This window comes from Mastigoproctus giganteus, chromosome 2 (genome assembly GCF_048544385.1).
Source record: "Mastigoproctus giganteus isolate SK-2022 chromosome 2, ASM4854438v1, whole genome shotgun sequence".
Lineage (NCBI taxonomy): Eukaryota > Metazoa > Arthropoda > Arachnida > Uropygi > Thelyphonidae > Mastigoproctus > Mastigoproctus giganteus.
Genome location: NC_143576.1, coordinates 89815587 through 89840699, shown reverse-complemented (window position 1 = coordinate 89840699; position 25113 = coordinate 89815587). Strand labels below are relative to the sequence as shown.

The window sequence follows — 25113 nt, the reverse complement described above, 5'->3', positions numbered from 1 at the left end:
ATTTCTTAATATAAAACAATATAAAAATGACTGTTCTAAAACAAAATAAAATACCTACAATATTGAAGTTAAAATCTTATTGAAAAAGTTCAGCTCTCAGTGTTCTTCTGTCGCTCGATATTTAATGTTCTTACACTCGTTTTTTAAGTTAATTACGCATTAAAATCAAATACTGCTGAATTATTCCGCTGCACCCTCAGTTCTGCTTGGACATTCAGTCAAGACTGGTTGATAAGATCATGGCTACTTAGGGCGTTTACATGAAGAACACAGGTGACTGCTTACCTGGAACTAGCAGCGACATGCAGCTAAAGCTTCTCACAGGTTATGAAAACATAAACAGGTGACCTGTGCAACTTCTCAGTATGAACACATAGAAAACAGTTGATCGGTGCGACTTCTCGGGGCGCCTCCGTAGCCAGGTGGGAAGGAGCAGCAGTGCGTAGCGCACGCTTCTTGATTAGACCGGGGTTCGACCCTGTCGCCACCAAATACGGAGGATGCGGAAAGGTCGGAATGACCACCGCATATTCCCGGAGCAATATGGCCTTAGTTGCTAATGCTCCTAAAAACCAAATAACAAACAAACAACAGTGACTTCTCGGTATGCGATTGGTTAGATTTACAGGTGCCACTGAATTTTGGAATGTTAATCCCTTTAGCTTTTGGGTAAACTAAAATTGACCACTAAATTGCCAATCAGCCCCACCTGCAATTCAGCAGTTGGGGTGATTGGCAATTTTCAGGTGAAAACTTATCAAGAGATAAATAATTATGAAGGAGAAAGAGGGGGAAGTGGGTGGTTTACTAATACCCATCGCAGGACATTTCGATAAAATGTTCGTTGGAATGCACACTGAAATAATTGAAAGTGGAGGGGAAAAATATTTTTGCAGGTGAACGATTTTAATTTTATTAAGATTATTACTATATTTAATACCACTCATATACCACGTGAAATTAATAATATAGTTTATTAAACAATCACATAAACCACTATACATTAACGTGATGTTTCAGGCATCTTGCCGATACCCATCATCAGACCGTTCGACAAGATGCCTGAAACGTCACCTTTAGACTTAAAAAAGTATATTATTAATTTCACGTTGGATATGAGTGGTATTAAATATAGTAATAATATTAATAAATTTCAATTTGTTCGCAAAAATATTTTTCTCTTCCGCTTTCAATTATTATCATAGCCTGTAGCTGCATTTCACTGCTAATTCCAGATAAGCAGTCACCTGCATTCTACATGGGGACACCCTTAAGCCTAAGGCTATCAGGGGCACTGGTTCCATACAAGGCAGTATTTACGTTTTCAATTTACAGAAGCCTATGATAGATATAAGCTGGTCTGTAACCAAGTTACAAAGGAGGTTAGGCAGGCAAAGGCAGATTACGAGAAATCTTTGGCAAAGGAGTTCTTAACTTATGTAAACTCTAGAAGGAAGGGGATGAATCAGATTGGTCCACTTGATATTGATGGTTCAACTGTTGATGATCTTGCTCAAGTAGCTAACAAACTAAATGAATATTTTGCATCGACATTCACACATGAGGAGTTATTCAGCGAGGGGAATGCCAGAGGTGTATTCGACTCTGGCAAAGATGCTAGATAACTTGTTAACTTGTTAGATAACTTGTTAGATTTACTTGTTAACAGGAGAGACTGCTTCTACAGGGATGGGATACACTTAAATAGAAAGGGTGCAAGAATGTTTGCTGATGCTATCGAGGCAATGTTAGGTGGGTCGGAAAACTGCTAGATTGGGGGGATACAAGGACTAATAGATTAACAGTAGCCACTGGCAGAGGTGAAAGTGATTCTTGCACTGCTTCTATTGGAATGAGCCGCAGCCTGGAAAATAAGATGCAGGATATTTCAGAGACTGCTGGGAATCATTGGGGTACAAGTAAACACATGGGTTGTGTTAGGGTAGCTAAGAAAAAGAACAGGTGCATGTATACTTGTGTGTACACCAATGCTAGGAGTTTAGTAAATAAATTTGATGAATTTGAGGTATTGCTCAAAACATCAAAGGCAGATATTGTGGGGATTTCAGAGACGTGGTGTCACACAGATATAAGAAATGCAGAACTGGAATTTGGGGAGTACAATGTGTACAGAAAGGATAGACAGGATAGGAAGGGAGGAGGGGTTATGCTATTAATTAAGAAACACATAAAATCCAAGGAAGTGAAGCCAGTCGACATCGCTGGACAGTGCAGTGTCGAGTCAGTTTGGTGTGACATAAGCATTGGGAGATCAAAATTGAGAGTAGGAGTGTGCTATAGGCCTAATGACTCTGATGAGTATAATAAGAAACTGTTCGGAGAAATAGAGTGGGCCAGTAAATCAGAGAGTCTTATAATGGGGGATTTTAATTTCCCAGATATTGACTGGAATTTGGGGGCTGGTCACTCACACAGTAGCAAGGCTTTTGTGGATTTATTGAATGATTGTTTTCTACATCAGCATGTTCGGGAGGCAACTAGAGGGAGTAATACTCTTGATTTGATTATCAGTAGTGATTCTTCATGCATTCAGAATCTGCAGATAAATGAACCACTTGGTGGCAGTGATCACAGTGTGCTGAAGTGGGAGTTACTCAAAGAGGTAACTACCATTAGGGGTAAAGGGAAGGGGTATTGCTTTCGTAAAGGCGACTACAATGGACTGAGACAGTATTTAAATTCTATACAGTGGGATCAACTGATGATATTGCCAACAGCAAATTCAAAATGGGAAGCATTCAAAGAACTTATCGTGGAAGCTACTAGGCTTTACATACCAACTAAGAAATATTGTTCAAGGTTTAGGCCTAAATGGTTGTCAGATGAACTAATGAGGCATATGGCAGAGAAGAAAAATGCATGGGATACATACAAATTAACACGTGACACGGATGCCTATGATAGATACAAGTTGATCTGTAACCAAGTTACAAAGGAGGTTAGGCAGGCGAAGGCAGATTACGAGAGATCCTTGGCAAGGGATGCGAAGAAAAACAGCAAAGAGTTCTTTACTTATGTAAACTCTAGAAGGAAGGGGATGAATCAGATTGGTCCACTTGAGATCGATGGGTCAACTGTTGATGACCCTGCTCGGGTAGCTAACAAACTAAATGAATATTTTGCATCGACATTCACACATGAGGAGTTATTCAGCGAGGGGAATGCCAGAGGTGTATTCAACTCTAGCAGTAAGCTAGAGAATCTTGTAATAACTGAGAGCAAAGTGGAGGAGAAATTGTTGAAGATAAACACAAGAAAGGCACCTGGGGTGGATGGGATCTATCCAGTTATATTAAAGGAGGCAGCAAAGGAGGTAAGCAAACCCTTAGCCATAATTATGAGAGCTTCCTTGGACTCAGGGGAGGTACCCATTGACTGGAGATGTGCAAATGTGACCCCAATTCACAAAGGGGGATCAAAGGCTGACACAAGTAATTATAGACCTGTGAGTTTAACTTCTGTTCCCGGAAAATTAATGGAGGCACTGGTGAAAGAAGCACTGCAGGATCATCTAGACAAGACTTCAGTTATAGCTAGGACACAGCATGGTTTTGTTAAGGGGAAGTCTTGCCTGACCAATTTGATTGGATACTATGATGCAGTCACAAAAGAACTGGATGCAGGGAATAACTTTGATATTATATACTTGGATCTTAGAAAGGCTTTTGATACTGTTGCACATGGAAGACTGCTGCACAAATTGGAGCAGTGTGGCATTGGAGGCAAGTTGCTGCTATGGATAAAGGGGTGGTTGAGGGGGAGAAGACAGAGAGTGGTAATCAATGGACACTGCTCATCGTGGACTAATGTTATTAGTGGAGTCCCTCAGGGTTCAGTATTGGGGCCTTTATTGTTTTCTGTATTTATAAATGATATTGATGATGGTATATCAGGCTTAATGTCCAAGTTTGCAGATGATACAAAGGTTGGCAGGGTTGTCAAGGACACTACTGACACTATGCTGCTGCAACAGGATTTGGAAAGGTTGAGCAGATGGGCTTCGAGGTGGCAAATGAAGTTTAACATTGACAAATGTAAAGTACTACATATGGGAAACAGCAACCCCAGAGCAACGTATCAACTCTGTGGTACTACACTGACAGTGGTAGAGAATGAAAGGGACCTGGGGGTGGTGGTGCAGGCAGATATGAAGTTCTCTGAGCAGTGCAGACGAGCTGCAAGAGTAGCTCATGGTGTATTGTCAATGATATATAGAAATTTTTCTAGCAGGGATAAGGAGGTGATTATTCCCTTGTATAAGGCAATGGTCAGGCCACACCTAGAGTACTGTATACAGGCCTGGAGGCCTCATTTCAGGAAGGATGTAGAGCTGCTGGAACGAGTACAGAGAAGGGCAACTAGATTGGTGAATGGGACAAAGGGGTTCTCTTACGAAGAAAGGCTTAAGTTTTGCAAATTACAGTGTCTGGAAACTAGGCACCAGCGGGGTGATCTGATAGAGGTGTACAAAGCCTTGAATGGTTTGAGCATGCTCAATGCTGATGGGATTCTTCCTCTAGCTCAGAAAAATCACCTGAGAGGGCATAAATTCAAATTGAGGAAAGACAGATGTAGGATAGATGTGCGGAAATTTGCCTTTAGCCAGCGGGTGGTTGGTGGGTGGAACAGACTTCCATCCCTTGTCGTGGAAGTTGATAGCCTAAATAAGTTTAAGGCTCAGCTGGACAGGTATTTCGAACGAACAGAGGGGTGAAGTGGAAGTGGTTATTTTTATTTATTTATGTTACTTTTTTTTTTTTTTTTTTTTTTTTTTTTGGCTGATGCTGCATAAGCTTGCTTTCTTGCATCAAATGCCTCTACTAATGCTAATGCTAATGCTAATAATCTTTTAATAACTGAGCGTAAAGTGGAGGAAAAATTGTTGAAGATAAACACAAGAAAGGCACCTGGGGTGGATGGGATCTATCCAGTTATATTAAAGGAGGCAGGAAAGGAAGTAAGCAAACCCTTAGCCATAATTATGAGAGCTTCCTTGGACTCAGGGGAGGTACCCATAGACTGGAGATGTGCAAATGTGACTCCAATTCACAAAAGAGGATCAAAGGCTGACACAAGTAATTATAGACCCGTGAGTTTAACTTCTGTTCCAGGAAAATTAATGGAGGCACTGATTAAAAAAGCACTGCAGGATCATCTAGACAAGACTTCAGTTATAGCTCGGACACAGCATGGTTTTTGGATGCAAGGAATAACTTTGATATTATATATTTGGATCTTAGAAAGGCTTTTGATACTGTTGCACATGGAAGACTGCTGCACAAATTGGAGCAGTGTGGCATTGGAGGAAAATTGGTGCTATGGATAAAGGGATGGTTGAGGGGGACAAGACAGAGAGTGGTAATTATTATTATTATTATTATTAGCCATATGGTGCAAGGAAGCCTGAAGCTTATGCTGCACCAGCCAAAAAAAAAAAAAAATTCCCGAGTTACCCTGAGAGAGAGAGAGAGAGAGAGAGAGAGAGAGTAGAAAGGAATCACCAGGAAAGAGAAGAATGATGATATCCAGCTCAGGACCCTGAGTGTGCCAAGCCCATACTCACCAGATGTGAGCCCCTAGGGTCAAATCAATGGACACTGCTCATCGTGGACTAATGTTATTAGTGGAGTCCCTCAGGGTTCAGTGTTCGGTCCATTATTGTTTTCTGTATTTATAAATGATATTGATGATGGTATAACAAGCTTAATGTCCAAGTTTGTAGACGGTACAAAGGTTGGCAAGGCTGTTAAGGTCACTACTGACGCTATGCTGCTGCAACAGGATCTGGAAAGGTTGAGCAGATGGGCTGAGAGGGTTGCAAATGAAGTTTAACATTGACAAATGTAAAGTACTACATATAGGAAACAGCAACCCCAGAGCAACGTATCAACTCTGTGGTACTACACTGACAGTGGTAGAGAATGAAAATGATCTGGGGTTAATTGTGCAGGCAGATATGAAGTTCTCTGAGCAGTGTAGACCGGCTGCAAGAGTAGCTCATGGTGTCTTGTCAATGATATACAGGAATTTTTCTAGCAGGGATAAGGAGGTGATTATTCCCTTGTAAGGCAATGGTCAGGCCAACTGTGTACAGGTCTGGAGGCCTCATTTCAAGGATGTAGAGCTGCTGGAATGAGTACAGAGAAGGGCAACAAGATTAGTGAATGGAACAAAGGGTTGCTCTTACGAAGAAAGGCTTAAGTTTTGCAAATTACAGTGTCTGGAAACTAGGCACCAGCGAGTTGATCTGATAGAGGTGTATAAAGGCTTGAATGGGTTGAGCATGCTCAATGCTGATGGGATTCTTCCTCTTGCTCAGAATAAACACCTGAGAGGGCATAAATTCAGATTGAGGAAAGACAGATGTGGGATAGATGTGCGGAAATTTGCCTTTAGCCAGCGGGTAGTTGGTTGGTGGAACAGACTTCCATCCCCTGTTGTGGAAGTTGATAGCCTAAATAAATTTAAGGCTCAGCTGGACAGGTATTTCGAATGAACGGAGGGGTGAAATGGAAGTGTGTTTTTTTTTTGGCTGATGCTGCATAAGCTTGCTTTCTTGCATCATATCCCTCTACTAATGCTAACTCAACTATTTAAAGAACTAAATATAAAATTTTATCAAAATCGGTAAAACCATTTTTGAAGAAAACATAATTTTCAAATTAATCTTAGAGTTCATTGGCCTTCAGATAGAAAGTCAGTTTCCGATAAAAATCACTTAAAAATATTAGTAAAAAAACAGCAATGAATTTTCCGAACAGTGATTTTGGGCACCCCCCCTCTGATCAGTGCCCTAGGCAGATGCCTTTTTTGCCTATTGGATAACGTGCCCCTGCGAATTCAATCCATTTATGTCAAATAAACACAAAACAAAAATTCACATCAACTAAATGTGGTTAATGTGAATTCTAATGTGAATGGCTAATTCTTATTTTGTATACTGCAAACAAGACGGTTTGGTTTGGTCTAGTCGCAACCTATAAACAATTCATTTTATAATCTTTTTGTTATATATGTATCTGTATTGTAATATTGCAAGAATGCATGAAGATAAAGCTTAGAAGGCCTGGATGAGTTACTGGAAAAATTAATAAATGAAGTGATACATATGCAAAGATGAATAAGATTATTATAATATTTGCATATTTGATTATAATTTGCACGATTTTTTTTTTTTGAACTGTAATCAGTGATTTTCAAATTATTAAATTGTGATTATTGTCAGTAATGGGATTTTTTGAACTAACTATTGTTTCCTATTTTTATTTATCTTATTATAACATTCATAAATATATAGATTTGTTTGTAACATATACATATCTTGGAAATATTAAATAATAATAAAAAATAAACACATGTACTCCCAAAAGTTTACATTCTCCACCCCCCTCCCCCAGTGCAAACACTGGATTCAACACTGGCAGTGATGATTCCAACCTATATTTGCGGAAGATAGAGTTGGTGGAATGTAAGCATTACTTTCTCTAATACACTGGTCTTTTTATATTTATTGTTTGTTTGTTTGTTATTTAGGAGCATTAGCAACTAAGGCCATATTGCTCCGGTAATATGCGGTGGTCATTCCCTGACCTTTCCGAGCCTCCGTATTTGGTGGTGACAGGCTCAAACCCTGGTCTAATCAAGAAGCGTGCTACGCTCTGCTGCTCCTTCCCACCTGGCTATGGAAGTGCCTTTTATATTTATATGCTAATTAATCATAGTAGGGAGAGTTTTTTTTTTTTTTTTTATATATATATATATATATATATATATATCCGAGTAAACCCCCCCTTCCCTTAGGTGTGCTACCTGGTGGAGATACTGTGTGGCTAGAGCAGTTTTGGCTTTTGGTGGCTAGTGAAAATGTAAAATTAATCACAGCTTTACTTACTTACTCACTCCACGGTGCTACGGTCTTTGTAGAACCTTGGCTTCCTCAACAGTTTTTCTCCAGCTGTCTCTTTCCCTGGCCATTGTTCTCTATTGTCTCACCCTAAGCTGTTGTAGGTTGTTCTCTATGTCATCCACCCACCTCCTTCTCGGCCTTCCTCCCAGTTGCCCTTCCATTGCTTTCCTTGGCCATCTATTTTCCTCCATTTGTATCACGTGGCCTGCCCATCTAAGTCTTGAGCTCTTTATCACTCCCACTTTATCCGGTTCTCCATATTAAAACCTATAGTACATGTTCCAGTTCCTTCAGCTCTTGGTTTGTCCTTATTTTCCACTGTTCTCCAACTTTTACTGGGCCAAAGATTTTCCTTAATATCTTCCTTTCCCACACATTTAAAGATTTCTTGTCCTTTTTATTAAATGCCTGTTTCACTAGCATAAGTCACGATAGGTCATACCACTGTTTTTTATAACACAAATTTTTGTTCTTCTGGAGAGCAGCTTCGATCGAAAGTGTTTCTGCAAGGAAAAATAGCATCTATTACCAGCATTAAGACAAGCCTGAATTTCTGTGTTATTACTACTATCATGTTGAATCATAGCTCCCAAGTTAACAACACCAAGTTAAAAAGACTGGCGACAAGGGGTCCTCCCTGTCTCAGTACTCTCCTCACTTTGAATGACTTTGTGAGATTCCCTTGCACCTTAACTTTGCACTTGCTTCCTTCCAGTATGATCTTTATCATCCTTACAAGCTTTTTTGGTATGCCCAGGCTTTCCATCATTACTAACAGATTCATAACATATGCCATGCTGAAATCAATAAAAAGATGATGCAGATCAACATTATATATTCATAGCACTTCTCCAAGATCTGTCTGAAGGTGGACCTCCCTGCACGGAACCCACTTTGATATTCACCAACTATTCCTTCTGCTAGTCTTGATATTCTTCTAATCAAGATGAAGGATAGAATGTTATATGTTCCACCAAGTAGGGCAACCCCTCTGTAGTTTCCACACATTAGTTTATCTCCCTTGTTGATTGGGATGATTACAGCTGTCTTCCAGTCATTTGGCAATTCTTCTCTTTCCCATACATCCCATATAAGCTGATGTAATTTTTGTATCAGTTTCTTGCCACCTGCCTTTATGAGTTCTGCTGGGATGTTATCTTCTCCAGGTGCTTTGTTGTTTTTAGCCCTTTGGACTGCATCCCGTACTTCTGTTGTTGGGCCCAAGATACCTTCAACATTATCTGTTTCTTTTTTCTCTTTTACAATTTCTTCAAGGCGTGCCTGTTCTTTATTAAGTAAGGAATTAAAATACTCCTTCCAAACTTCTGTGATCTCCACTACTCCCCTACTATTTCTCCTTTCTTATTCTTACAGGGGTAAAGACATGGCTGGAAACCTTTTTTTACATTTCCTACATCTTTATAGAATTTCCTGATCTGCCCTCTGTCATATTCTTCTTGCATTTTTTCTATTCTTATCTTTTCCCATTCTCTTTTCTTTTGTCTACATACTGACTTTGCTTCAGCTCTTTTAACCCTGTAATCCTCAATATTCTTTCTACTTCCTCTCTGTAACATTTTCTCCCTGCCTTTTTTTAAAATTTTTTTAATGAAAACCCCAAACATGAGAGGTATTAGAACGTATAGTACATAGTACCGTGCTTGGGTTGCAGGTTGAGAAGACGAAAGAAGATATTTGTTGACGTTAGACTTGAACTTCTGCATACTGTAATTTTCAGGAAATACGTATGAAGGAAGGTTGTTCCAGAAAATGGCAGTTGAATGAACAAGGAGGATGAAAAGTTGGTTCTGTGAGTTTGAAGTTGGACAGTAAATGGATATTGGCTGGTAGCGGCACGTGATTGGACTGTTTTGAAAGAGAGAGCAGAGAATTATAGAAGCCAATTCAGAAGAACAGTACCGATGGAAGTATCTGTAGAAAGGGCATGCAGCAGAAACAGTACATCTATGAGACAGCAAGTGGAGAGACTCTGTTAGAGATGAATCATTAATTAACATAACTGCCCTCTTCTGAATGGAATCTAGAAGCCCGAAAGAGGTTTTGGAGGCATGCCCCAGATGTGGGAACAATATACCATGGTAGGGCGGGTTTGCAATTTGTACAGAGTGTACAGCTGTTTGGAAGAAAAGTAACGCCGAGAGCGAAAGAGAAAACCGAGTTTTTTAGATGCAGAGCAAGCAGTATTTGTAATGTGCATGTGCCAAGAGAGATTAGAAGTCAGGGTAATCCCCAAAAGAGAGATATCATTTTGCCTAGAAATCGGAGTGTCTCCTATGCTTATCTTTGGTGCAGAAGAATCCTTTTTGTGAGATATAAGACAACACTGAGTTTTAGAAGGATTAAAATCAACTAAGTTGTCTTTTTCCCACTGGAGAATTACCTGGAGATCGGCATTTGAGGAATCGGTTGCAGATTTTCTAGAAGTTGAAGCTGATTGAGCAGGGCAAGATTTCTCAAAATGGAAAGTAGAATGCAATGTGCTGTCATCGGCAAAACTATGGATAGGATTTACAGTCAATGGAAGAAGGTCATTAATATACAAGAGGAAAAGAGTGGGGGAGGGAAAGAACTGAACCTTGGGGTACACCTACATTAGTGGAGAAGTTAGAAGACAGAGAGCCATCTACCATCACCCTCAGTGAGCGATCAGAGAGAAACCTGGATAACCAATTACAAAAAACAGTTGGCAAACCATAAGATGGAAGCTTGTTTAGAAGACCTTTATGCCAAACACGATCGAAAGCCTTTGAGATGTCAAGAGTAACTGCTTGTGTTTCACCGACCTTTTCCATTGAATTTGTCCATAAATGGATAACATAAGCCAGAATATCACCAGTGGATCAACACTGACGGAATCCATATTGGTGATTGTTGATCAGACGGAAGGTTTCTAGGTAGTTTAAAAGTTGGTGGTTAATTGATTTCTCCATTACTTTAGAAAGAGTAGAAGTAATTGCAATGGGACGATAATTGGATGGGAGTGATTTGTCTCCCTTTTTAGGAACTGGTTGGATGTGAGCAAATTTCCTAGCAGAAGGAAAAACACCTTTGGAATAAGAAAGTGAAAAAAGGTGGCAAAGAACAGGAGTAAGTTCAGGAGCACAGGTTTTGAGCACAAGTGGAGAAATACCATCAGGACCTGGAGCTTTCTTAGCATCAAGATTTGTCAAAATCCTTCTGACATCCTTTTGACGGAAGACCACAGGAGGCATTGAATGGAGCGTGTTGGGAATGGTGGGAGGTGTTTTACCAAGATCATTAATACATGAGTTGGAAGAAAAAGGGGATGCTAGCAGGTCAACTTTATCCTTGGCTGAAGTGACAACAGAACCATCTGGTTTGGACAGAGGTGGGAGCACAGATGGGCAAAAGTTGCGGGCAATAGCTTTGGCAAGAGACCAGAATATTCAGCTACCATTTTGGCAAAAAGCAAGTTTTCTACTCGTAGCCTGTTCAAACTCTAGTTTTAACTGATTAATAACTGCTTTACAATTGTTGCAAGCTTTGGTGTAGGCAGAAAATGAAACTGAAGAATTAGAAACATGCCAATTACGATATGTAACATTCTTCTGCTGAACAGCCTTAGCACATTTATTGGAAATCCAAGGTTTAGATAAAGGACGAGATTTTAAAGTGGAGTGTAGGATAAAGGATTCCATTGCTTCAAGAATAATTTCACAGACACGATCTGAGCAAACATTGACATCAGAAGTTTTGAAACAGTAATCCGACCAAAGAAAAGAAGAAAAGAAACCTTGCATGTCATCCCATTTTGCATTCTTGTAATACCAAACAATATGAGGTTGGGAATAGCCATAAGATAAAGGCTCCATTGGAGAAGAGACAATCACCAAGTTGTGATCTGAGGTTCCTAAAGGATCACTCTCTTCAACCGTGTACTTAGAAGGGTTGTTTGTGAGAAAAAGATCAAGCATGTTGGCTGTATGGGTAGGATTGTCCAGTATTCTTGTAGGTAAATGAACAATTTGTGCAAGGTCATTAGTAATTGCAAAAGCCTCAGCATCTCGACCAGCTGGAGTTGCGAACATTAAAATCACCAAGGAAGATTGGACTGGAGAAAGTCAAGTTGCAAAGAGAGGAAGTCAAAGAGCTCCAAGTGATTAGTGGAGTTGGGAGATCGGTAGAGACAACAGATGAATTTTACACAATGAGATAGAGAGATTTTAAGCCAGAGAAGATTGAAAAGAGCAGATTCCAAATTACCAAGTCTCTGACAGGGAATATTGGAACGGACATATGCACAAGTACCACCTTTCAGGCGAAAGGAATCATACAGCGAATAGTTTGGGCAACTGAGATGAGTAGTAGTTGAATCAACTGATAACTGAGGTTCTGTCAGAAAAAAGTACATGGGGTTTGGCAGACTGCAAATGGAAATGGACATCGTTGAGATTTGAATTGAGACCACGTATATTTGTGAAATGAACTAGGAAGTGTTTGGGAGGTTTAGATCTTTTCGCAGATAAGCTTACTCTATTAGTTTGACAATTCATGGTGTATTCAATAGTAAGAAAAAGTGGGTGGGACATGCTGTATGAAGTAATGAAATTTTTGGATATGGCGTACACATGGTAAGAATATACTGAGATCATAGACATAACGTGGCCTCGACAATGCCCCCCGTATACACACTACTCCCTCTAGTCACTATCTGGCAGAGTAGAGGTAGCAAGATTATACATTAGCTGATCCGGAAGCAGCCTAGGGAGTTACCAATAGGTTCGGTCCGGCGTACTAACTAGCTGCCAGCTTCCGAACACTGTTTTAGAGCTGTACCCTCAAAACGCTTGGTTTCGTTGTTCCAGGATCTTCTCACAGTCCTGATTGATTGAACAACGTCGATCCTTCTCAAAGGATCATTAAATATCAGAAGACCTCCGCAAATTAAAATAAAAGGAAAAACGATAAAGTTTACCACCCAAATGAAATATCTAGGTGTCATCCTTGACAACAATCTCTCCTTCCAACCTCATCTCAAGCAACTAAGAATAAAAATTAGAAATTACTCTGCACTGGTAGCCCGTGTTACAAGGCGTGACTGGGACCTGAAAAAACGAACACTCTCTCTCTACTATAAGGCTACATTTATACCAGCAATCTCATATGCTGCTCCAATCTGGTTCCACAAGACAGCCATGGCCGTAAATAAAAGAATTCTTGATTCAATCCAGAGATCAATCCTTCTAACAATAACCCGCGCATGCAGGACTGTCAGTACGCATGCGCTCCAGGTGCTGGCGGGGGTTCTCCCGCTGGACCTGGAGATTATCAGGTGTCTCCTGTCATACTACCTATCTAAAGGGATGCCCGTCACATTCATGGGGTACACCATCGAACTTACAAATGACAGAAAGACAGAAAAAACCCGATTATTAGGGCATCTAAAGCAAGAATGGCAAACCCGCTGGACAAACAGCACCAAAGGAGAAGTGACAAGGAAATTTCTTCCGGAAGTACACAAAGTGTACCCTAAATCGCCGCCTTGGCTCCACCCAGGACTGCACTCCACTTACCTCCTGACGGGTCACGGACCTTTCAGTGAAAAACTTGCAGCCTTTCGGCTTGTGGAGGACCCACATTGTCCATGTGGGGAACGCGAGAGCTGGCAACATTTGATGCACCAATGTCCACTGTACGACGACCTACGTGGAAACTTAATCACCAGACTAACTTACTTACCTCAGGACCAGGAACACCATCTCCTGGACAGCTTCGATGAATATAGTGCGCTCGCCAAATTTGCACAAGACTTATTTGCAAGAAGGAGAACACAAATTGCAATCCATAATGCACACCATTAGCCCAGGGCTCCCTGCAGATGAGCATCCAAACTGAACCAGACTATGGCCGTTATGGTGGGACCTCACTCTCCCTCTCTCCTAGAATTGAACATCCATTGCAAATGATAGACGATTCGACACCATATATGCGGACTCCTACTAGACAATGATCTCTCTCTGGACGGGACTCTTTCTCCCATGTGCGACGCAATGACTGGACCACATGACCACAGCAGCTCTGCTGCAGCATGCTGCCTGGCGTTCTGAAATGGGCACCTTTGCCCAGTTCACTTTTAAAACCCCATCCCTAGGCAGGGAACGGGAAGAGATAGGCCTCTGTCTCATCCCCTCCCCTGTCCCCCCCTTTCCTCCCTGGTGGGGCTTGCTCCACTGACACTCCTGGGATCGCCTTCTCTTTCGTTCCCATACTTCTACCTGTTCCCCCCAGTCTTCAGTCTTCCCCCACTCTACCTTTACCGACCGTGAATGTCCCACTGCATGCTGCTAAATTTCAATGTGAAAATTAACCTAACCTTCATTTAAAACCTATCTCGGCCTTACCTAAACCTCTAGCGTCAACCCCATATTTTTTTTTTTTTTTTTTTTACATAGGTCCTAGCCACTGAAATCTCAGGAAATTAGGTGGCAGGGCCTGCCAGAGTAAATAATTGTAAAACTGGTGTACCTGGTCTGCCTCCACGGGGCCAAGTGTGGGCAACGTTGGGCCTCAGTAGGGGTCCAGCGGCTAAATGACCAGATGAACAACGGTACACGACAGTACACATGTACAAAATCCACACACTTTTAAATCTCTGGCCTCAACAGTGTTCTGTTTCATATGACAATGTATACTACGCGGAGATGGGGGAAAACCCCTGGTGCCGTTTGACACGAATACATAAAAAAAAAAAAAAAAAAAAGTCCTGATTGAGCCAGTCATTTCTCACTATTTTTTGTTCCAAATTGCAGCTTTACAGAGAAAAAATAATTGCAGCTTTACAGAGTTAGCAGCCATATGTAATCTTAATGATCGAATTATAAACAGGGCATGAAATAAAATTTTATGAAATTGAACGCTCGTCAGGACAACATGTGTACAGAAGACAGTTAAATGTGGGTACATAACGTTACTGATGCTAATGACAAACCTGAACGGCATTCTGATCCCTTAGTATAACAAAAGTTTAAGATGACGCTTGAAATTTTGCTATAGATTGCTTTTTTCAAATAAAGTTAAACACATTATTGTAAGCATGGTCACAAGACAAGCATTTCTGTTGTGAGTCCTACATCATAGCTTGGGGAGGGAGGAGAACATTATTATCCTCCTCAATGGTGCACAAATTTCCCATTTTCAAACAGTATATTTTGTCTCAATGTACACGACCTATCCATTGCTATATAGTCTGCACATGGTACAGTCTATGTATTCTTGAATAAGATAAAATGTAACTTTTGCTTATTGGAGGCTTGAAGTGGTAAAACCCATGTTTAGTCTCTAGAGCAAAGTTTCCGGCATCCCCCTCCCCCTTTCTCCTTCAAACCATGCACGGTACTAAGTACTATAGGTTTTGATACCTTTCGTGTTTGCGGTTTTCATAAAAAAAAAAAAAAACTGTCATTTTTATAAGTCTAAGGTTGAATGCCACAACGCTGACCAGACTAGCCGGGTGGGTCAAGTGCCTGACTGGCAACCCAAAAAGGTCGCCGGTTCGAATCCCGCCTCGGGCTTCGGTATTACAACGGTGCCGTACTCTCCGGTGTACCTAATGGCCATGATACATGAAGGAAGCAGGAAGAAACTGGTTCCTTCATGTATTGCTCACATCGTACGATAAAAAAAAAAAAAGCCATAATTTTAGATATTGATAATAGACTGAAAAGATTTCAACATTAATAAAATTAGGGATATGATTTCCAATATGTGGAAATCATATCCCTAATTTTATTAATGATAGCACGGTACATTCTACTTTTCAATTCAAGGAACCTTGCCCTGCACAACCAGCTTCAACTTTCCAAATATCCTCCACCAAGTCCTTAAATACCAATCTCCAGGTAATTCTTCACTGGGGCAAAGATAACTCAATTAACTTAATCCTTCTAAAACCCAGTCCTGTCTTTTTTTTTTTTTCTCTCTCAGAAAAAGAGTATATTGTTTCTTCCCTTGTCTTCAATGACATTCTAATTTCTAAACAAGATCACATATCTTTGCTATGAATTACACTAACTTCTAATATCTCCCTCCCTCCCCACATCACCTCCTCTGCATTTAAAGACCTCAGGTGTTCTTTTTTTTTTATGTATTACTTTTATTCTGAACAACTACTCTGTACAAATCTCAAATCTGTGCCTCCAAAACCTCTCAAGTTTCTAGACTTCATTCAAAACAGGCAGTCGGATTAAAGAATTAATGAGGTGACTGCAAGCATTACTTTGACCCATATCATTAGATAAATGCGTATCCAAATTACCCTTTTCCTCTCTAACTAGCAGTTTCCCTGAACACTTAGGTATCCTCAATGATACTGGCAAAAATTCTTACACCACCTTTGTGCTGGCGCATTATGGCCATAGATGCCCATGTGCCTAAAAAATTCCCAAACAAACAAACCACCTTTGTTCAAATGAATACCATCTCTACAACAGAGATTCCTTCCACTTACAAATGGGGGCTGTGCTGATAATTTCCTCCCCTTGAGACTTTCAGGTTCCCTCGTCTCGAGTTAATCCACAAGGCTTTCAATAGTCTTTCCTATCTTGCCTGGGCAGTATTGCAGACACAAACATTCATCTCTTGCTAAGATTACACTCCAGAGGAAAAATCCCATCAGCACTGAGTGTGCTCAAACCATTCAAGGCCTTATACATCTCCATCAGATCACCTTGCAGGTGCCCAGTCCCCAGACGCTGCAATTTGCAGAACTTAAGCATCTTTTTGTAAGAGCAATCCTTTCTTCCCCTCACTAATCACGTTGCCCTTCTCCGTACTCTTTCCATCAGCTCTACATCCTTCATAAAATGAGGCCTCCAGACCTCTATGCAGTACTCAGTGTGGCCTGACCATTGCCTTACAAAAAAGGATAATCATATCCTTAACTCTACAAGCAAAATTTTTGAATATCATTGACAAGATCCCATGAGCTGCTCCGACAACCTGTCTATACTGCTCAGAAAACTTCATATCTGACTGCACAATTACTCACAATTCTCCATTACCACACATTATCCACACAGTCTGTACATTACTCTGATGTTACTACTACCCATATGCATTTGCCAATGTTAAACTTCTGTTGCCACCTCTCTGGGTGCCTCTGTAGCCAGGTGGGCAGGAGCAGCAGTGCGTAGCACACGCTTCTTGATTAGACCGGGGTTCGAGCCCGTGACCCCCAAATACGGAGGATGTGGAAAGGTCAGGGAATGACCACCGCATATCCCTGGAGCAATATGGCATTAGTTGCTAATGCTCCTAAAAACCAAATAACAAACAAACACACCACCTCTCTGCCCAACTTTTCTACATCCTGTTGCAGTAGCATGCTCTCATTACTGTCATTAAAAACCCTCCGAACCTTCATATCATTTTAAAACTTGGACATTAAGCCTGATATACCTTCATCAATATCATTGATAAATACAGAAAACAACAATGGGTCCAACACCAAACCCTGAGAAACTCCACTAATAAAAGTCCCGAAAAGCAGTCCATTGATTACCTCTCTCTGCCTTCTCCCACTCAACCACCCCTTTATCCATACCTTAATGCCATACTGCACCAATTTGTACAGCAGCCTTCCATGTGCAAAGTATCAAACACTTTCCTGAAATCCAAGTATGATATCAAAATTATTTTTTGCATCCAGTTCCTTTGTGACCACAGAATAGTATCCAATTAAATTGGTCAGGCATGATTTTCCCCTTACTAAACTGCATGCTGTCTGAATTATAACTGCAGCCTTGTCTTGATGGTCCTGCAATGCTTCTTAAACCAGTCACTCCATTATTTTCCCCAGAACAGAATTTAAACTACCAGGTCTGTTATTACTCGTGTCACCCTTTGATCCCCCTTTGTGAATCGGGGATACATTTGCATATCTCCAGTCCATGGGAACTCCCCTGAGTCCAAGGATGCTCTCATGATTATGGTTAAGGGTTTGCTTACTTCCTTTCTGCCTCCCTTGATATAACTAGATAGATCCCATCTGTCATAGGCAACTTTCTTATGTTTAACTTCAACAATTTCTCCTCCATTTTTCTCTCAGTTATTGCGGAATCATTTAGCTCCCTGTTACAGTTTGATAAACTTCTGGCCTCCACTTCCTTCCAGACTTCCTCATGTGGGAATATGGATGCAAAATACTCATTCAGTTTATCAGCTACCTGAGCAGGATCATCAACAGTCAAACCATCGATATTGAGCGGACCAATCTGATTCATCCCCTTCATTCTAGTTTACACAAGTAAAGAAATCTTTGCTGTTCTTCTTTGCATCCTTTGCCAAATATTTCTCATAATCTGCCTTCAGTTGCCTAACATCCTTTGTGATTTGATTACAGACTAGCTTATATTTACCACAGGCTTCTATGTCACTTGATAATTTATATGTATCCCATGCATTTTTCTTCTCTGCCAATGCAGAGAAGAAATCTCATTACTTCATCTGACATCCATTTAAGCCTAAACCTTGAATACTATTTCTTAGATGGTATGAAATGCCTAGTTGCTTCAAAGATTAATTCCTTGAATGCTTCCCATTTAGGCGCCTCCATAGCGAGGTGGGCAGGAGCAGCAGTCCTTAGCACATGCTTCTTGATTAGACCGGGGTTCAAGCCTGTAACCACCAAGTACGGAGGATGCAGAAAGGTCAGGGAATGACCACCGCATATTCCCGGAGCAATATAGCCTTTGTTGCTAATGCTCCCGGCGCCTCCGTAGCCAGGTGGGAAGGAGCAGCAGTGCGTAGCACATGCTTCTTGATTAGACCGGGGTTCAAGCCCGTCACCACCAAATACGGATGATGCGGAAAGGTCAGGGAATGACCACTGCATATCCCGAAGCAATATGGCCTTAGTTGCTAATGCTCCTAAAAACCAAATAACAACAGCTAATGCTCCTAAAAACCAAACAACAACAACAGCTTCTCATTTAGATGCTTGGTAACATCATCAGTTGGCCTCACTGTATAAAATTTAAAAACTGTTCGCGACCATCATAGTCTCCTTTATGAAAACAAAAAGCCTTCCCTTTACCCCTGATCGTAGTTACTTCTTTAAGTAAATCCCCCATAATACACTATAATCTCTGCTACCTGGTGGTTCTTTTATCCGTAGATTCTTAATGCATGAATAATCGCTGCTGATAATCATATCCAGTGCATTACTCTTCTTGTTGCCTCTCGAACATACTGCAGTGGAAAACAATCATCCAGTAAATCCATAAAAGCCTTGCTAGTGTGCAAGTGATCAACCCACAAGTTCCATTCAATATCTGGGAAGTTAAAATCCCCCATTATAAACATTCTGTTTTACTGGCCCTCTCTATTACTCTGTATTGTTCCTTGTACTCATCAGAGTCATTAGGCCTATAACACACTCCTACTCTCATTTTTGCTTATGTCACACCAAACTGACTCAACATTGCACTGTCCAACCATGTCAACTGGATGTACTGCCTTAGATTTTGTTTCTTAACTAACAGCATAACCACTCCTCCTTTCCTATTCTGTCTATCCTTTCTGTACATATTGTACTCCCCAAATTCAAATTCTGCATTCCTTATGTCTGTGGCGCCTCAGTAGCCAGGTGGGAAGGAGCAATAGTGCATAGAACACGCTTCTTGATTAGACCGGAATTCGAGCCCGTCACCACCAAATATGGTAGGATGCAGAAAGGTCAGGGAATGACCACCGCATATCCCCGAAGCAATATGGCCTTAGTTGCTAATGCTCCTAAAAACCAAATAACAACAACCTTATATCTGTGTGACACCACATCTCTTATATTCCAACAATATTTGCCTTTGATGTCTTGACCAGCACTTCAAATTCATAAAATTTATTTACTATACTCCTAGCATTGGTGTACATGCAATTATACATTCACCTGTTCTTACTCTTAGTTACCGAAACACAGCCCATGTATTTATTTTTTCCATTATGATTCCCACCAGATCTTGAAATTCCCAGCACCTTGCTTACCAGGCTCATTCCAGTAGAAGCAGTGCAAGAATCACTTTCACCTCTGCCTGGGGCTAATCTTAATCTATGTCTGCAAATCTCCCTAAGTTATCAGTTTTTTGACCCACCTAACCATACATCGATAGCATCATCAAATATTCTTGCACCCTTTCTATTTAAGTGTATCCCATCTCTGTAGAATCAAGTGTCTCCTGTTAAGAAGTGCAGACCACGCTGAGAAAAAAATCTACCACATGAGCCTTGCAGGATCTCTCCAGGACTAAATTGATCGACAAGGCTCTCATCGTATACTCCCTCCTATCGTGTCTGCGCAGAATTGAGACACTTTCAAATTTAACCCTAACTCAACTTTTTTTCAACATTGAACTGTACTTGTTAAGTAAGTCCGCAGATGTCATACTCGGTGATTATTTCCATACCTTATAGTGTTATCCATACCTTATTATTTCCATACCTTATTATTATCCTTCTGGCGAAAACGTCTCACAGACGAAAAGTTTGGTCCCTTCAAAGGAGATATGGGTTTTAGTAATAAAAGGTTACGCATTTTAAAATAAGGTTTATTTTTGATGGAAATGTGCTCAGTCTTCTTTAGTGCGTGGATTATCTGATGTCTGGGGCTGGTTGATGTCAGCTTGTTCCTGTGCTTGGAGTGTTCACGTATGGGAAGTGTGAGCATATCGAGGGAGGTATTTTAGGTTATTTATTTATTTAAATTCGGTGTTTTTAATTTAATGTAATTTTAATTTATCTGTTTTTATCCCGGAAATTGAAAAAAGAAGATCTCCTATTTGGATATTGAGGTAACTCTCATATTTATTATTATAATTAAGAAAAGGGAGATAGATTGAGATTTTTATCTCTTAGTATTTTAGATAGTACATCTGTAACATCCACCATTTTGAACTATCCGTGCTCTGCACTCACGAGACCAATCACAGTGCCACTCAGTATGCTGAAACTAGAGACCTCTAGTAACCGCAGAATGACACACAAAATGATCTCTTCTGCTACAATTGAAAGCAAAAAATTAGGAGGCATTATTTTCATACCACTCCTTATATATAATCCTTTTTACAGAATATACAGAATTTTGCCTTTTGTTTTTCTTAGTCATTCATTAATATTCTATTAACTTTTATTTTATTTTTTGATATGTTTCTTTTATGATTTTAAAATATGGTATTATCTATATATCTTAATACTCTTTCAATATAACATTGTTTAGGGATAAACTTGACCATATTTTTGAGTGTTTTTGTGAGATCGTCGTTCCTTCCAGTTTTGTTAAAAGTAAGTAATTGTTGCACTTGTAATATAGTTAAAATAATTTGTTTTTATTTATACTGTGTAAATTGCCAGTCTGTTTAGTACCTACCTGCTGAATTTTGTAATAGAAAATTTAATAAATAGGTCATTAATCTGTTATTTTCAGTATGCAAAAAAAAAAATAAAGTAATGAAATCAACAACTTAATTTTTTTTATTATAATTTTTATATATAGTATAAAATAAAAATACTAACCACAAATTGTGTTACTGCTGGAAGTATTGTGTTGGTTTTTTATGATTAAGTTTTAAAGTTACATTTCATTTTAATGAAATGAAATGGGTAAAATTACATAATCTGTGATTAGTAAAAACACAAAGCTGCAAGGCTCAATAACTTCTAAGTTGTTACAGTACATTTGAAAGAGTAAAAGATTACCTCAATCTTTTGTGTAGAATGCTTCCAGTCAGTGCCCTCCAGATGTAATGAATAAAATAAAATAAACAGATAAAATAATTTCGTGAATTCTTTTGCTGAGTTGGTTTGATATGTTTCGGGGTTGGATAGGGGCTCTCGACTTTTGATTCCATTGTGCATTGAATTGGTCATATCTCTGTGAGTGAAAGAATTCACTAAATTATTTTATCTGTTTATTTTATTTTATTCATTACATTTGGAGAGCATTGACTGGAAGCATTCTACACAAAATATTGAGCTAATCTCTTACTCTTTTAAATAATTTATGTGACTAGTATTCCTTACAGACTTTTTGGTTGAACTTGATCATCTTGACTACAGTTTGGATGATCTAGTCAGAGTTATCTGGGTGCATTGTATTTTGATTCGATGAGCTGTTCGAAAATCAAACAAAATGTCTGTATGATTAAAAATGTCTGAAAAGGACATGACATCAGGCTATAGATGCAGACAAACTTTACACAGATTTTAATAATGATAAATGGCTGGAAGTCAAGAGAAGAATAAATTTTGGATGGATAGCATTCAGGAAATATAGTCACATACTGAGGAGCAATATCCCAATTTGTCTGAAACGTAAATTAAATGAACCAATGTATACTCCCCACCATGACTTATGGAAGTGAAACTTGGGCACTCACCAAAAGAATGGAAGAGAAGCTGAGAACTACACAGCGAAGAATGGAACGAATTATATTGGGAATCAGACTGTTAGATAAGAAGAGAAACACATGGATTAGGCAGCAAACTCAAGTAAAGGACATTCTTATCAAAACTAAATAACTAAAATGGTCTTGAGCAGGACACATAGCTCGAAGACATGATGACAGATGGACTAAGAAAATAGCAGAATGGTACCCAAGAGGAGCTAGAAGACAACCTGGAAGACAACAACAGAGATGGACAGATGAAATTCATGAGTTTGTGAGTAGTAAATGGATGGCCATTGCACAAAACAGAAGGAACTGGAAAGTTGCTGGAGAGGCCTTCATCCTGCAGTGGATTGAAAATGACTGATTATGAACACCAACTGGACCTCACACCTGTTCCATCACTGGACATAAGGTATAAGGTATGTTCATGTCAGACGGCGCCTGGGATTTCTCCCATCTCCGCGTATGTTCGCTGTATCGAGGACAGTACACTGTCAAGCCAGAGACTTGAAAGTGTGTGGGCCATGTCTGTGCAGTGTGATCTGTTGTGCCCATTGCTTGTCCGGCTTATTGGCCGCCAGGCCCCTGGTGGGGCCCGACGTTGCCCATACCTTGCCACGTGGAGGCTAACCGGGTGTCCAGAATCATGACGAGTTGCTCCGGGTCCTGCCACCTAGTTTCCTGGGATTTCAGTGGCTAGGACCTAAAATAAAATTAAAAAAAAAAATAATAAAAGTAAAAAATAAAATAAAATAGTAGTAAAAAAAAAAAAATATATATATATATATATATACGCGTTTGACGTTAATTCTTAAGGAGATTGCTGTTAGGAAATCGCTGGTTGGGGTTGAATGCTAGAAAGATGTGTTAAAAGGCCTAATAGGTCGGGCAGAATTTTGTTGTTATTAAATTTAGACGTGTGGGCCATACGTTAGATGAAAGATAAAAGTGGGAGGGAGGGGAGGCTGAAGACTGGGGGGGTAGAAGTAGAAGTAAGGGGTCGATAGAGGAGATGACCCCTGCTAGACAGTATGGCATGCCCATGCCACACCAGAGGGGAGTTTGGATGGCGGGTGGGGGAGACGAAGAAGAGTTATCTCCCCCTGCCATGGATAAGGTATACAGTAAGAGTGGGGGAAGAGACTGAAGACTGGGGGGGAAAGGCAGAAGCATGGGGACGATAGAGAAGGCGACATCAGGTGGTCAGTGAGGCAGGTGCATGCCTCACCAGGTGAAGAGATGGGTTGGCAGGGGAGGGAGGAAACAGAGCATGTCTCCTCTCCCTCCTGCCGGGGATAGGGAATTTAAGATGAATAGGGTAAGGGTACCCCATTCAGCTCGCCATATAGCATTTGGCAGCAGAGCTGCTAGTGGTTCTAGCCCGTTTCCAGGAGCGATCGGACCGAAGCATGATCGTTCATGGGGTGGTTCCCGCCCGTTCTGCAGTCTTTACCGTCAAAAGGTCCGGGTTTGCTTGTCGGCGTTTGTGGGGTCTTTCTTGTGACATTTCTCATCCATGTGGTGTTTGCGTCAATGTTGTTTATAGAGTCATTTCTCATTTATTCAACTTTAGGTCCACTTCAGGGTTTAGTGCCTTGATGATCGGAGGCCATTGGGTTCAGGCGTCTTCCGCAGGATGATTTCCTTCGAGGTTTGTTCTTTTCTTATTGTGTCAGTGGTTGATTGCGGTTCGCTGCGATAAGAGCTCTCCGTCTTGTGAACAGGGCCAGTGCATAGCTGGAGAAAGCCTGATATTCTTCCCTGGTGTCCAAGATGTGGTGCTCCTGGCCACATGGTAGATACTGTATTTTGGTGATGAATGCACTGCGGAGGTCATCATACAGCTGGCAATCATGCATGAGGTGCTGCCAGCTCTCCAGCCCCCCGCAGGTGCAGGTGGGATCTTCTTGTATTCCGAGTAGGGATAGCTTTGCATTCAGAGCTCCATGTCCTGTCAGTAGGTATGTGACTTGTAGGCCCGGGGAAAACCAGGGTGGGAAGTTCGGAAAAACCCGGCCAATGTTGGGCAGAAACTTTCTGGTGATTTCGCCTTTTTGCGAGGTGGCCCATCTATCCTGCCACACCTGCAGCAGGTGAGCATGCAGCTTTTTCTTTTCCATAGTCTTGCTATTGATGATGTCGGTGGTGAATCCCAAACATGTCTGTTGGATACCCTTGTCCAGGTGGTGCGTGAGGCCCCTTCGAATGATCTCTAAGTCCAGTTGAAGGACACCAGCAAGGACTTGCAGGGCATGCATGCTCACTGTGCTGCAAGCTCGAGTAATGGTCAGAAGGATTGATCGGTGAATCGAGTCAATGATTCGTTTATTGACAACAGTTGTGGCTTTTTGATACCATCACTGGAGAGCGATATTATGAAATGTTGGCAAATTTCGCAATACCAGAGCTGCAGCAATGTGGGTGCTTTCAGGATACCATATTCATGCAAGATGCTGCACCCCTCCTTCCACCGTTGTGTCCAAAGATTGCTAAGGCAACACTTTACAGACGAACGGGTCATCAACCATTGTTTCCAGACATCTTTGCCATCTCAACTGTCACAAATAACACTACAAGCAAGAAATAACACCCGTTCACCAGACCTCACCCCACGTGACTTCTGGTTGTGGGGTTTTTTGAAGAATCAGGTGTGTCGGGAAGGATGTCAAACTCTAGCAGATCTGAAGGACAGCATTAGACGTCATGTGCTAGCTATTCCAGTTGACATGTTATGTTCTGCTATAGAAAATGCTATTCTTCAAATGG

General features: G+C 40.7%; 1 protein-coding gene across 1 annotated transcript in view; it reads left to right on the top strand.

Moving 5' to 3' along the window:
• LOC150089405 (DENN domain-containing protein 1A-like) overlaps positions 1–25113 on the top strand; it is a 263359-nt gene that overhangs the window by 1485 nt on the left and 236761 nt on the right. Inside the window, exon 2 of the mRNA XM_090389970.1 lies at positions 21177–21241. Coding sequence (XP_090246096.1) covers positions 21177–21241 — 65 coding nt within the window. The remainder of the gene's footprint in view (positions 1–21176; positions 21242–25113) is intronic.